This window comes from Rhodnius prolixus, unplaced genomic scaffold, assembly GCF_049639745.1.
Source record: "Rhodnius prolixus isolate KJV_2025 unplaced genomic scaffold, Rpr scaffold_1, whole genome shotgun sequence".
NCBI classification, from domain to species: Eukaryota; Metazoa; Arthropoda; class Insecta; order Hemiptera; family Reduviidae; genus Rhodnius; species Rhodnius prolixus.
The window spans coordinates 3,317,296-3,330,754 of record NW_027411581.1 but is presented as its reverse complement, the minus strand read 5'-3'; the positions used below and the strand labels follow the sequence as shown (position 1 = coordinate 3,330,754).

At 37.5% G+C, this 13,459-nt stretch overlaps 1 protein-coding gene across 9 annotated transcripts in view; it reads right to left on the bottom strand.

Annotated features, from left to right (window-relative positions):
• raskol (Ras GTPase-activating protein raskol) overlaps nt 1–13,459 on the bottom strand; it is a 477,784-nt gene that overhangs the window by 197,680 nt on the left and 266,645 nt on the right. The window contains exon 1 of one of the 9 annotated variants that reach the window (XM_074114418.1): nt 8,525–8,863. The exons of the other annotated variants lie outside the window; for them this stretch is intronic. Within the exon in view, the coding sequence (XP_073970519.1) occupies nt 8,525–8,630 (106 nt within the window). The 5' untranslated portion in view covers nt 8,631–8,863. Of the gene's footprint in view, nt 1–8,524; nt 8,864–13,459 lie in introns of those variants that run through there. 9 annotated transcript variants of the gene reach the window in all.

The following is a 13,459-nucleotide window of genomic DNA, read 5'->3' as shown; positions in this document are numbered from 1 at the left end:
TCTAGACGATAAAATTGTAACTGTAGTGTTGTAGAAAAGTGCTACAAGTTAAGGTAAGCTGGAAACACCTTGAAAGAGCCATTTTTCCGGGAAAACCCACTACATGAAAAAGTAAAACAAAGAAGTGAAAATTACCCACAGAAAATAATACATAACAAGAGTCCTTGAGGGGGATTTCTTCGGTTGAATTACAAATTACGATATTTGAACGGAGAAAAAGATCTTATAAAACTAATTCGTCTATGTCGGCCGGATGATGTGACAGGAAATCTCTTGAGACTAAAACGCTATGATTTAGAATTGAATGCGGGGAAAAGCAGCGAGCTTTTGATATCATATCCAAGAACACACTGCAATTTAGATCTGCTGCAGCTGTTGCAAGCGTCTATTCAGTAATCTTATAAAACCAATTCATCTATATCGGCCGGATGTTGTGACAGGAAATCTCCTGAGACTAAAACGCAATGATTTAGAATTGAATGCGGGGAAAAGCAGCGAAGGTTTGACATCATATCCAGGAATCCACTGCAATTTAGATCTGCTGCAGATGTCGCAAGCTTCTATTCAGTGATCTTATAAAACCAATTCATCTATATCGGCCGGATGTTGTGACAGGAAATCTCCTGAGACTAAAACGCAATGATTTAGGATTGAATGCGGGGAAAAGCAGCGAAGTTTTGACATCATATCCAGGAATCCACTGCAATTTAGATCTGCTGCAGATGTCGCAAGCTTCTATTCAGTGATCTTATAAAACCAATTCGTCTATGTCGGCCGGATAATGTGACAGCAAATCTCCTGAGACTAAAACGCTATGATTTAGAATTGAATGCGGGGAAAAGCAGCGAAGTTTTGACATCATATCCAGGAATCCACTGCAATTTAGATCTGCTGCAGATGTTGCAAGCTTCTATTCAGTGATCTTATAAAACCAATTCGTCTATGTCGGCCGGATAATGTGACAGCAAATCTCCTGAGACTAAAACGCTATGATTTAGAATTGAATGCGGGGAAAAGCAGCGAGCTTTTGATATCATATCCAAGAACACACTGCAATTTAGATCTGCTGCAGCTGTTGCAAGCGTCTATTCAGTAATCTTATAAAACCAATTCATCTATATCGGCCGGATGTTGTGACAGGAAATCTCCTGAGACTAAAACGCAATGATTTAGAATTGAATGCGGGGAAAAGCAGCGAAGGTTTGACATCATATCCAGGAATCCACTGCAATTTAGAACTGCTGCAGATGTCGCAAGCTTCTATTCAGTGATCTTATAAAACCAATTCATCTATATCGGCCGGATGTTGTGACAGGAAATCTCCTGAGACTAAAACGCAATGATTTAGGATTGAATGCGGGGAAAAGCAGCGAAGTTTTGACATCATATCCAGGAATCCACTGCAATTTAGATCTGCTGCAGATGTTGCAAGCTTCTATTCAGTGATCTTATAAAACCAATTCGTCTATGTCGGCCGGATAATGTGACAGCAAATCTCCTGAGACTAAAACGCTATGATTTAGAATTGAATGCGGGGAAAAGCAGCGAGCTTTTGATATTATATCCAAGAACAGTCTGCAATTTAGATCTGCTGCAGCTGTTGCAAGCTTCTAGTCCAAGACTAATGCGCGAATTTCAAAGTCTAGGTTATGCCTAAAGTGGATTGCTTTTAAATTTGTAGACTGGAAGAAAATTTATGTATAGGAACATCAAAAATGGGTCGTCAAAGAGAGAAAATCGAAAAGCATGAACTCCAAAATATTTTTTATCAATTGCAAAGTATTGCTTTGGCTTCCTCTAGTAAATTACCAACTTGGTAACCCAATCTAACCAACGCAGCAGCCATTTTGGACGGCCATTAAAGAAAATTGATTGGTTTAATTGTTCCGAACTAGAAAATCTTTCAACGCCCCCACAATGGAAATAAAAACACAATAGCAATTAATTTCCTCAAAGTAATTTAATACTGTTTTTTTAACATTTTTCTCTTTTCCCCACCATAGTTTACAGCAATTTTCCTCAAATTGATTTCATTTCAAATTTCTCTAATTAAGAGGTAAAATGAAGCGAGAGAGAGAGAGAGAGAGAAAATCAATAATTTCATGGAATCAAAAGCAAATTTGATTGGGGTGTATTAAACATTTAGTCCGTCTATTCAACTACTTAGATGACGTACACCATTTCCTTTTGGAGTCTTCATCTTAAACATAGTTATATAATCGATTAAGAGAGTTAGAATCACGTTGGTATTATAACCTAGAAGAATCAGGTTAACACATGTTCTTGGTAATGTATTTGAGCTGCGTAGTGAATGTAGTAATTTAGAAAAGAATAGAATAAATCTATATATTTAGACAGAACATCCGTTTCTAAAAATTAAAACGGATGTTTAGAACACTAAACATCTGTTTCAATGTATTTATTATGTATTGAATAAAAAAGTCAATTGATGTTAGGTTACCAGTTACTATGTAATTGAAAAATCATTCAAAGACAAAATTAATCTATTAAACAGATGTTTTTTATAGATACCATACAATCTATTCTGTTGGCCTATAAAGTCAGCTGGTACTGTTCAGATTTTGTTATTTAAATAGCTTAACTGTGAGTTTAAAATTAAGCAGTCTGGCTAACAAATATTTAGAAAAAAAAACGAATAATTTTCGTTACTCAAAAAAATCGGCTGACCTTAATCGAAAGTTCTATTTTTTTCCGCTTTTACATGAAACTATTGCATTTTCCGGTTGAATTCATTTAAATGGAATTCTTAAGAAGGATTGAAGCACTCCCTCAAGTTTCTTATCAGTAAATTGTACAATTTCACCACCTGTACAATGACCGCCTGCCTGATCTTCGCTTCCGACACCTAATATTTATCGCTCGTCCAAATGTAGGATGTCTGACGACTTCCTTTTTGATCGTATAAAATTGTAAGTAGGTAAGCATAACTGGCTTAGTGTCACCCAATTATTAATAGTAGACCTTGTACCCTATATGCGAAATCACTAAAATAAAGATAGGATTCATTCGTTCCCAAGAACGAGTCTTTGCCTTTATCTTGCAGTAAGAACGAATCTCTTGTCTTTATCTTGCAGTAAGTGATCCATCGCCAAGAACGAATCTCTTGTTTTCATCTTGCAGTAAGTGATCCATTGCCAAGAACGAATCTCTTGTCTTTTTCTTGCAGTAAGTGATTCATCCCTCCCAAGAACGAATCTCTTGTCTTTTATCTTGCAGTAAGTGATCCATTGCAAAGAACGAATCTCTTGTCTTTTATCTTGCAGTAAGTGATCCATTGCAAAGAACGAATCTCTTGTCTTTATCTTGCAGTAAGTGATCCATTGCCAGAAACGAATCTCTTGTCTTTTATCTTGCAGTAAGTGATCCATTGCCAGAAACGAATCTCTTGTCTTTTATCTTGCAGTAAGTGATCCACCCCAAAAATGAATCTCTTGTCTTTATCTTGCAGTAAGTGATCCATTGCAAAGAACGAATCTCTTGTCTTTATCTTGCAGTAAGTGATCCATTGCAAAGAACGAATCTCTTGTTTTTCATTTGCAGTAAGTGATCCATTGCAAAGAACGAATCTCTTGTCTTTTATTTGCAGTAAGTGATCCATCCTCCCAAGAACAAATCTCATGTCTATCTTGCAGTAAGTGATCCACCCCAAAAATGAATCTCTTGTCTTTTATCTTGAATGGGTAAAAGTTCCCAATTCGAGTAAATGTAGACTTGGGAGATTGTCAATGTAGTTTGTGCACATACATATGTGCTATATCCTGGTGATTATGGGAAAGTGAACGGATCAGAGGGTAATGTACGAACATCAAGGTAAACCTGTTCTATATTACGTAAATTATCTCAGCTGATACTATACACCTGTTCTGTAGTATGTTCTATGCTTAGCCATAACATAATTACGTATATAACTTGTTTTTTGATTTGTTTTGATTTGCGTTATTTCTAATTACATTATCTGATTACTTATTGTGGTCACAAAATTCATGATTAATCAAGTATGAGCCAACAATTTTAACGAGCTTAAATCTGCCGACTGTGGTTTTTTTTTTTTTTTTTTTTTACCATCTGATAACTGTTGAAACAATTTTTTACTTCGGTAAAAAAAAGATTACGATCGTGTTCAAAATTGGCAGAATTAAATTTTTCGCCGGATGTATCCAGGTATACGTGCGATATCCGTTGACTGTGGGCCTTGTGTTTGGCTACGAGCTCAAAAAAATATTAAAACAGTTAAAAATATTATATTTGAAGTTGCTTAGCAACAGAACCGAATATTTTTTTGAACAATCTCTGTCTACCGGAACTCTGGCTTTCTTGAGCCAGTTTTTGTCATCGAAAATGGCTCCTTCGGATTTCCGTTTCATGCCAACTGCTTAGATGAAGGTGTAGAACTTTCTCCGGGAAATTCAAGTAGAAAAATAATTTCATAGAGACAGAAAAAGAGATCAATATTTTCTCTTAATTTCACTTAGAGTAAGTTTATAAATAAATGAAATCACTTTCGTACAATTCCAAAACAGTTGAGATTAGTCCCTAACGAGATTCTTACAATCTGTCCACTGAAATAGCTCCGGTAAACTAGCCACGAACAATAAAACTCTCTGTGTGGTCGCCGGAAATGAGTTTTTAATGAAAATAAAAAACATAAGCCCCCTAGATAAAGAGGAGATTCTGTGTGTAATAAACTTCCGGAAATATATTCTAGCAGTGCCGCACTCACACACTCTCAGATTTCCTAAACCTAAATAATGCATCTTTACAATACAGTCTGTGTGTGTTAGTGTGTTAGTGTGGTTTGTTTGTTTATGTTACTGCGTATCCGTTTTAGAACAGTTCTTGGTGGTATAGAGGTAGTAATTTCGTTTGTTTTTACGTGGCTGTTGGTGTATTGAGTTCCGTTTTTTTTTTTTTTTTTTTTTTTTTTTGTAAAACTATTACACAATAATTAAATGATTCATTCGTTCAAATCAGCTTCAATTTTCGGGGGGGGACCTCTTTTCCGAAAATGACTGCTTTTTTAAACTTCCGGTGTACAGCATACACGTACATAGATCTGTTTTTTTTTTTTTTTTATAAATAAAAAAAAATTGTGTATGCCCTGATTCTCCAGAGTCTGTTAGGTGTTCCATAACTGGGGAAAACTAAACTAAATGTGACCTTTGAACTTCCTGTGGATGTATTGCGGTACTAGGCTATATTCCCAGTCCTATACCTTTAATGGTTAACATGAGAAATTTTGCAGTAAAGTATGTTTGCTAGTCGCCACGATAGCCGAGCGGTTATAGGCTAGACCCGCAATGCTAAGATGTATAGCGGTACTAGGCTATATTCCCAGTCTATACCTTTAATGGTAAATGAAAAAAATTTACAGTAAAGTACGTTTGCTAGTCGCCTCCGTCCACGACACCTAATTTGGTAGTTGGACGTAAAGCCAGCCTGAAAAATAGGCGTTTACTTTACTTAACTTACTTTTTACTGACCGACTATCAATAGACATTTTTGGATAAAACACAAAATTAATAAATATACAAAAATTTTAGTAGGTAATTTTACTCAGTAATCTTGGTAAAATTTCGCGTAATAATAGCTACAAAATTTGTAAAGCCAAATTTACAAGGGGAATACCAAATTTCAGAAAATGATTTATTTCTTTATGAAAAAGCTTTTCCTTTATGAAAGCTTTCACCCGGAAATAGAATAAAAATAAGGTATAGCAGAGTAATATTTAGTGAAAGAACAAAGTAAATAAGCTCGCAGTGGAGCTTAACTCTCAGTCGTCGATTGTGTATTCACAAAAGGGGAGAAGAATTAAACTAGTCTGAACAAGTGCTTACAAACAGATACTCTATGCACATAAAGACGACACAAGTTATACAAATTCTGCTTACCTCTTTGAAATAAAACAAACCGAAGAGCTCTGAGAGAGTGTATAGGGTGGGGGGGAGAGGAGACGGAACGAGGAGAGCTAGAATGTCAATTTAATGTAGGTATAAACTTGTATATGGTTGGGTACGAACGTATGCTGACAGACAAGTTCACATTACTCTATTCAGACATTGTTTTATCTTGTATTCAGAGAGTGAAAAGTGAAAATATTTTAGAAGAAAGTGAGCTACGTGAATTAAGGAGCTGAAAATTAAGAAAAATGTTGCTGGAAAAATTCGGCCATTTTGCTCATTCTCTTGCGTATTGCGTAAGAAAGGGAACCGAACAAATTGCGGAACTTGATGTTTCATTTCCTGTACTGACGTTCTCCATATGAAGATTTTAGACGAAATTTGACAGACAACGGAAGTGGTACGCTAAGTTATCTGATTTTGTGGTGTTTCATCCCTGAATTCATGGACTATCCAGATCTTTTAATAAAGGAATCTTGTTTTCCCTGATGGCCCGATCAACTTCTTGGGTTTTGACATTGTGTGGGATAAAAAGACACTCTTCAGAGAAATAGTTGGCCCCTTTTATAGTTGATAAACCTCCAGGCTGAAGAAGTGCTGTTCCCAAAGAGTTAACCATGTAAGAAGGGAGACAAAAAGTCCCTTTGGCAGAGCCAAAAAGCACAAATGTCGCCCAGAGACAGCGTTCTAGAAAGAGACAAAAAGAGGAATCGTTGAAGGTTTCAATTTGTTATGGCAGAAAACCTCCATGAAGCGGAAGAGTCTTGATGGTGAGCCAAAGATGTGAGATGTGTGGGCGGATGACGACTCGCTCCCAGGTAAAGTCAAGGTCCAAGGTAGGTTCAGAAGTAGTGAAGAGATTAAGCTAGATCGATAAGTTTAATGTGTAAGGTCCCTGGTATTATCCAAAAAAACAAATCTGAGATTGCAGCGATTTATCATTCGTGCGATCTTTGTGGACTTAGACACGCACAGAGAATAGTTTTAAAGTACCATTTTCAAAAATAAAACTATTTCTTGTAAAAACTAAAATCGAATTTCTAATCGATCATAAAACTAGAATAAGAGGAAGTAAATGTAAATAAATCGAGAGAATATTAATTACCGAATAGATTTCGGCTAAAACTAGTTATTATAATATTAGTTGATCTATTGTAACTAACAAATAGCTATAGCGGGCAAGGAAGGAAGGGATTAGCTATGCGGTTAGCGTACTGGATTCCCACGCGGAGGTCCCGAGAGTTCGAATCCAGCTGCTGACCCTTAGATTTTCTCTTCCTAGGAGTTTCTTACAGCTCTCTGTCCCTGGTGATGGACAGTGTTGTCTGTAACGAGAGAACACTGTCCGGAGGTCGGCAGTGCACTGAAAAAAAAACTCCGGGCGCCAATAACCTCAGATGCAGTCGCGTCTTAAATTATTTAAAAAAAAAAAAAAAAAAAATAGTTGGCAGTAAAACTAAGATTTGTTCAAGAATATTGTCTGGGACAGAACTCAACTAGAAGATACGAGAACAGACTATGCCATAACTAGGGTGATGATAAACGATGAACGCCCCCCCCCTCCCACTTCAGAAGACAGAACTCTGTTTTCAATTAGCTGCCGACAGACAGACTGCATAGGAGATGGGTGCCGACAAAAAGCTGTTTCCATCAATTACTCAATGTATGCTGGATAAAGCTGAATATATATTTAATTCGTTGGTCATATTTTTTTTTTCCAGAAGCAGAACATTAGAGGCATGAACGTAATGTTTCAGTTTCGAAACTATACTTCCTACACTTTGAAACGAAAAAAAAAAAAATACTGCTATACAGGAAGATTGAAGGTGTTCGTTGGTGGTAATTTTGATAAAACCCAAAAACTGAAAAATCGTTTAAGAATAGAAGTACTTCCTAAGGCGCCACGGTAGCCGAGCGTTTAGAGGCTAGACCCGCAAAGCTAAGATGTATTGCGGTACTAGGCTATATTCCCAGTCTAGACCTTTAATGGTTAATATGAGAAATTTTGCAGTAAAGTATGTTTGCTAGTCGCCACGGTAGCCGAGCGTTTAGAGGCTAGACCCGCAAAGCTAAGATGTATTGCGGTACTAGTCTATATTCCCCGGTCTATACCTTTAATGGTAAATATGAGAAATTTTGCAGTAAAGTATGTTTGCTAGTCGCCACGATAGCTGAGCGGTTAGAGGCTAGACCCGCAATGCTAAGATGTATTGCGGTATTAGGCTATGTTCCCCGGTCTATACCTTTAATGGTTAATATGAGAAATTTTGCAGTAAAGTATGTTTGCTAGTCACCACCGTCCACGACACCTAATTTGGTGGTTGGAAGTAAAGCCCCGCCTGAAAAAATAGGCGATTACTTTACTTTTTTTTACTTCTGGTTTACTACCAACAAAAATCTTAGCATCGAAAGCATCTATGGTACCGAAACGATTTGTGCTTTCAGCGATTTTGCCTCTTTTTTTTTCTTTTTGAGAAACTATTGTTTTTTTTATTTCCAGGAAACGCCTGGACATAAAAATAGTTCCTGGTTACTAGGGAGTAACGATTAAGAGGGTGTTATGTCCGGCAATGTCAAGGAAGCAAGAGAAAATCTAGTCACAATACCTTCATCATCTGGATTTCCTTCTTCAGAACTGGGAACCCCTCGCAGACAGGAATGTAACCCACGGCTAAATCGCCGGGTACCACATACTTCGGTTGATGTTGTCATTTTTCTTCCGGTTGGTTTCCTCTTTTCTTACATAACACCCAAAAAATTTTAGAACAAGAGAAACTTCACTTCAAAGACTTAGCACTATTTTTGGTTAACATTAGAAACACCTATTTAAACAAAAAAGGAAAAAAAAAAAAGATTGACGTATTGAGGATACGAACTCACGATGAACAGCAACAGAACTTCTACGAATTAAATACCCCGACTAAACAGTTGTCTCACTCAACAGCTACTGACTCAGGAGAGTCCAACAGTGAGTAAAAGCGGGCCACTAGAAGCACATCCCCACCATTCCGCCGGCCTCTTCTGGTGCCAAACCAGATGACCCGCCTCCTCCACCGCGACCTAAGCTCGCACTCAATACACCCCTGAATGGAGCGGGCCTGATACTAACCATACTTACAGTAAATTTTCTTTCTACCTTTTTAACACCAGTTCGCGGAGCGTACGTACGCGATTTCTACCACGCGCTCGTACGTCAGTCAGTATGTACTTTTACTTGTTGCTTTTGCTGCAGTACATTACTTACTGTGGGGAAAAATCTCCCTTACCCAAAGGTCCGACAGTGGCCCAAAAGCAATGCAGTTGCTATAAAATTGCGTCTCTGCCTAGTTCTAAAAGGCAATCAAGGAGGCTCCCGCTTCCTTTAAATTCCTTCCCGATTTCCTTAAAAACACGTAGGCAATATAATAGTTGAACATTTAAAAATTACATTTATTGAAAAATTCCCCTCAGATAAGGACATCCTGAAATTCCAACCAGATAATAAGTGAATGGAAACTGAAGCGGCCGCACAAATATTCCCTCCAGTAACCCTCCAGCGGTCTTGGGCAAACTGGACAAACAATCTAGAAGATCAATACACCCCAAAAACCATCCCAAAAATAAAAATAAATAACATCCCCTGAGGGCAGGGCAGATCCCTCAATCACCAAAATAATCCTTTCCTTTTCCTAATAATAGTCTGTCCACCCTCAAGGATCATTTCCGACTCCCCACTAAATGACTTCCTGGAGAAGATCAAGGATTCTGTAAAATCTCTTTCAGTAAACTGCCATTTTCCAGTCAGCTGATTTCCCTTAAATATTCTAATTTAACCCTAAATTCGATACATAACTGAATTACGTAAGTGGCAAGATAGCCCAAATGTATATTTTTATTTTCTCCATACGGAAATTAAAATATATCTATTTATATTTCATTAAATTTAAATGAAACGGAAAATCTAAAAAATTGACCGTTTAGATAGTCAAGACCTGCTAAGCTAATACCTATTGTTGGCTTAGTGGGTTCGATTCCCCCGGTCTAGGCCTTGGATTTTATTTAATGGTTAATAAAAGAAATTTACAGTAAAGTATGTTTGCTAGTCGCCTCTGCCCACGACACCTAATTGGTAGTTGGACGTTAAGCCTCGCCTGAAAAAATAGGCGATTACTTTACTTTTACTTACTTTTTATTCAATATAACAACTTATGTTTTTATGAAGTATGTTATTTAGACTATAAACCCACTACAATAACGTAGAATTAGGTTAATCCTTTCTTCCAGAATAAATTGTCTCTTTGGAGATGGTATTTCTAGTTGGTTTGGATTTCTTTGCAACTCTGTTTTTCACAACAGTAATGTGCTCGAGAGAAGTTAATAAAGTGACAACAGACTTGGCTCATTTTCTTGCAGAGACGACAGTTTGAATGTGGGGTTAATACGATCTCAAATTTTCTTCAGTAAAATTTCCGCGGTTAGTGTTCTGCCTTTTATGCTGAGTTGGCATTTTTCTGCAGTGAATTGGAGCCTAACTATAACAGAAAAAAAGTAAAAATAATTGGCCATCTATCCCTCTACTGTTTAATGGCCATCTGTTCCGAATGAGAGAGAGAGATGGCCAACATGATAAACATAACTCAACGCGTACTTTTTGACAGTTTTAGAAGTTAGGATTCATTAATGTATACTGCAATTTCCTAATATGTAAAAAACGACACTAACATTTCGATATACATTCGCTGCAGCACGCAATATGCAACTATCATAAAATTTTTTGTTGAGACGATAATGTTTTTATTCTCTGAGTTAATTAATAACGCTTTGACGCAGACCAAAATGAACTCCCTCTAGTCAGACAAGATGGTTCATCACTGGAGAGATCACGCAGCGCCGTCGGACGACATTTCGGTTAAATTTCGGCTGTTGGCCATCTCACCCGACCTTACCCTATAAGGGTTGATCGTCAAAAAACTGCAAGAAAAAGCGTAACGGTGAAAAACAACCCAACTTTGACAATTTTTTTTCTCTTTTCCTATAAAAGATAAAATTCCTAAATTTTCTTTATAATATAGGGCAAATCCTCCTTGATAACTGTAATTTTTTTGCAACAACCCAGATCTAATAGATTTCGGGAAAAAAGTTGCTGAAAATGAGCAAAAACTGACTTTTCAGAAATTGTTGTTGTTGTTCTTCTTCTTATTGTAAAGGTTGTGTTTTTCTTCGCTATGTTGAACTTGAATTCCTCTGCAAGGATATTCCCAAAAAAATCAAATAAAAGAGTAAACGGGTACTTCCGGTTTGGCGAATTTGACTAAAATCTCATTGTGGTTTCCTCTGGTGGGAACTAAGGGAAATATCCAATGTCAACTCTTTGGTGAGATACGAGACCTGATGAGTTTCTTGAGTTTTGGTGAATACAGGCATACAGACAAATAGGAAGGGACAGATACTCACGCACACACATCAATTTGAGGAAACCTCTTTTTCGTACTCAATAACAGTATATTTCCGTTGATATTCCCTAGATCTAATATCTTCACGATTGTCAAAGAATAATGGTGGCTAAGCAAAGAGCAAACCAACCAACCCCCCAATTGAAAGAGCTGGTGTGAAAAATATAGTGAAGAGGAAAAACTTGACGCTTTTTAAAAAAGAAAAGTGATGAAAAAAACCACACCAACATATTTTTGTAAAAGAAATTGAGCAGTGTGAAAGTGAAAAATAAAAAACAAATAATTCTATCAACTTAACAATGGTGTGACCGTGGAAATGTGGAAAAGCTAGGCGTTAGACAAAGAGAGCTAGTCTGTGGAAATTATTCAGCGTGGCAGTGTGTGTGTGTGTATGTGGGAAAACCATTCTCATTAGTATGCCTTTTATGTGTGCACAGGACAAAAACTGAAGTTTCTTCTATTTCCCAAGTTTTTTTTTAGCTGGAAAAGTGTCAGAAATGGTTTTAGCCTTTGGGATGATGATGATGAAAAGAAAAACTTGTTAAATAACAAACATGGACTTAAATTGTGAAGAGGACCAAACAGGAAATAAGTCAGGATGGGGTTATTGGGGATACCCACAGACATCCCAAACTGGGGCCTGAATAATCAGGGACTTGCCCTCAGTCACATGTTTTCCCTTGTCCTTCTGCCTTCATTAGGTGAAGGTAAAAACCGCTGTCAGATCTCCTGAAGATCGGAGACTTCATTACGAAATTACATTTACTTTAAACTTGAAACTTATACTTAAAAAAAAAAGAAAAAGAAAACTTCAATATCAGATAATCATTGTCAGAAAAGGGATTTCGCTAAAATCTTTAGTATTCTATTTCAGAACGGCGCCACGATAGCCGTGCGGTTAGAGGCTAGACCCGCAAAGCTAAGATGTATTGCGGTACTAGGCTATATTCTCAGTCTATACCTTTAATGGTTAATATGAGAAATTTACAGTAAAGTATGTTTGCTAGTCGCCACGATAGCCGTACGGTTAGTGGCTAGACCCGCAAAGCTAAGATGTATTGCGGTACTAGGCTATATTCCCAGTCTATACCTTTAATGGTTAATATGAGAAATTTATAGTAAAGTATGTTTGCTAGTCGCCACGATAGCCGAGCGGTTAGAGGCTAGACCCGCAAAGCTAAGATGTATTGCGGTACTAGGCTATATTCCCCAGTCTATACCTTTAATGGTTAATATGAGAAATTTATAGTAAAGTATGTTTGCTAGTCGCCACGATAGCCGAGCGGTTAGAGGCTAGACCCGCAAAGCTAAGATGTATTGCGGTACTAGGCTATATTCTCAGTCTATACCTTTAATGGTTAATATGAGAAATTTACAGTAAAGTATGTTTGCTAGTCGCCACGATAGCCGAGCGGTTAGAGGCTAGACCCGCAAAGCTAAGATGTATTGCGGTACTAGGCTATATTCCCCAGTCTATACCTTTAATGGTTAATATGAGAAATTTATAGTAAAGTATGTTTGCTAGTCGCCACGATAGCCGTACGGTTAGAGGCTAGACCCGCAAAGCTAAGATGTATTGCGGTACTAGGCTATATTCCCAGTCTATACCTTTAATGGTTAATATGAGAAATTTATAGTAAAGTATGTTTGCTAGTCGCCACGATAGCCGAGCGGTTAGAGGCTAGACCCGCAAAGCTAAGATGTATTGCGGTACTAGGCTATATTCCCCAGTCTATACCTTTAATGGTTAATATGAGAAATTTATAGTAAAGTATGTTTGCTAGTCGCCACGATAGCCGTACGGTTAGTGGCTAGACCCGCAAAGCTAAGATGTATTGCGGTACTAGGCTATATTCCCAGTCTATACCTTTAATGGTTAATATGAGAAATTTATAGTAAAGTATGTTTGCTAGTCGCCACGATAGCCGAGCGGTTAGAGGCTAGACCCGCAAAGCTAAGATGTATTGCGGTACTAGGCTATATTCCCCAGTCTATACCTTTAATGGTTAATATGAGAAATTTATAGTAAAGTATGTTTGCTAGTCGCCACGATAGCCGTACGGTTAGAGGCTAGACCCGCAAAGCTAAGATGTATTGCGGTACTAGGCT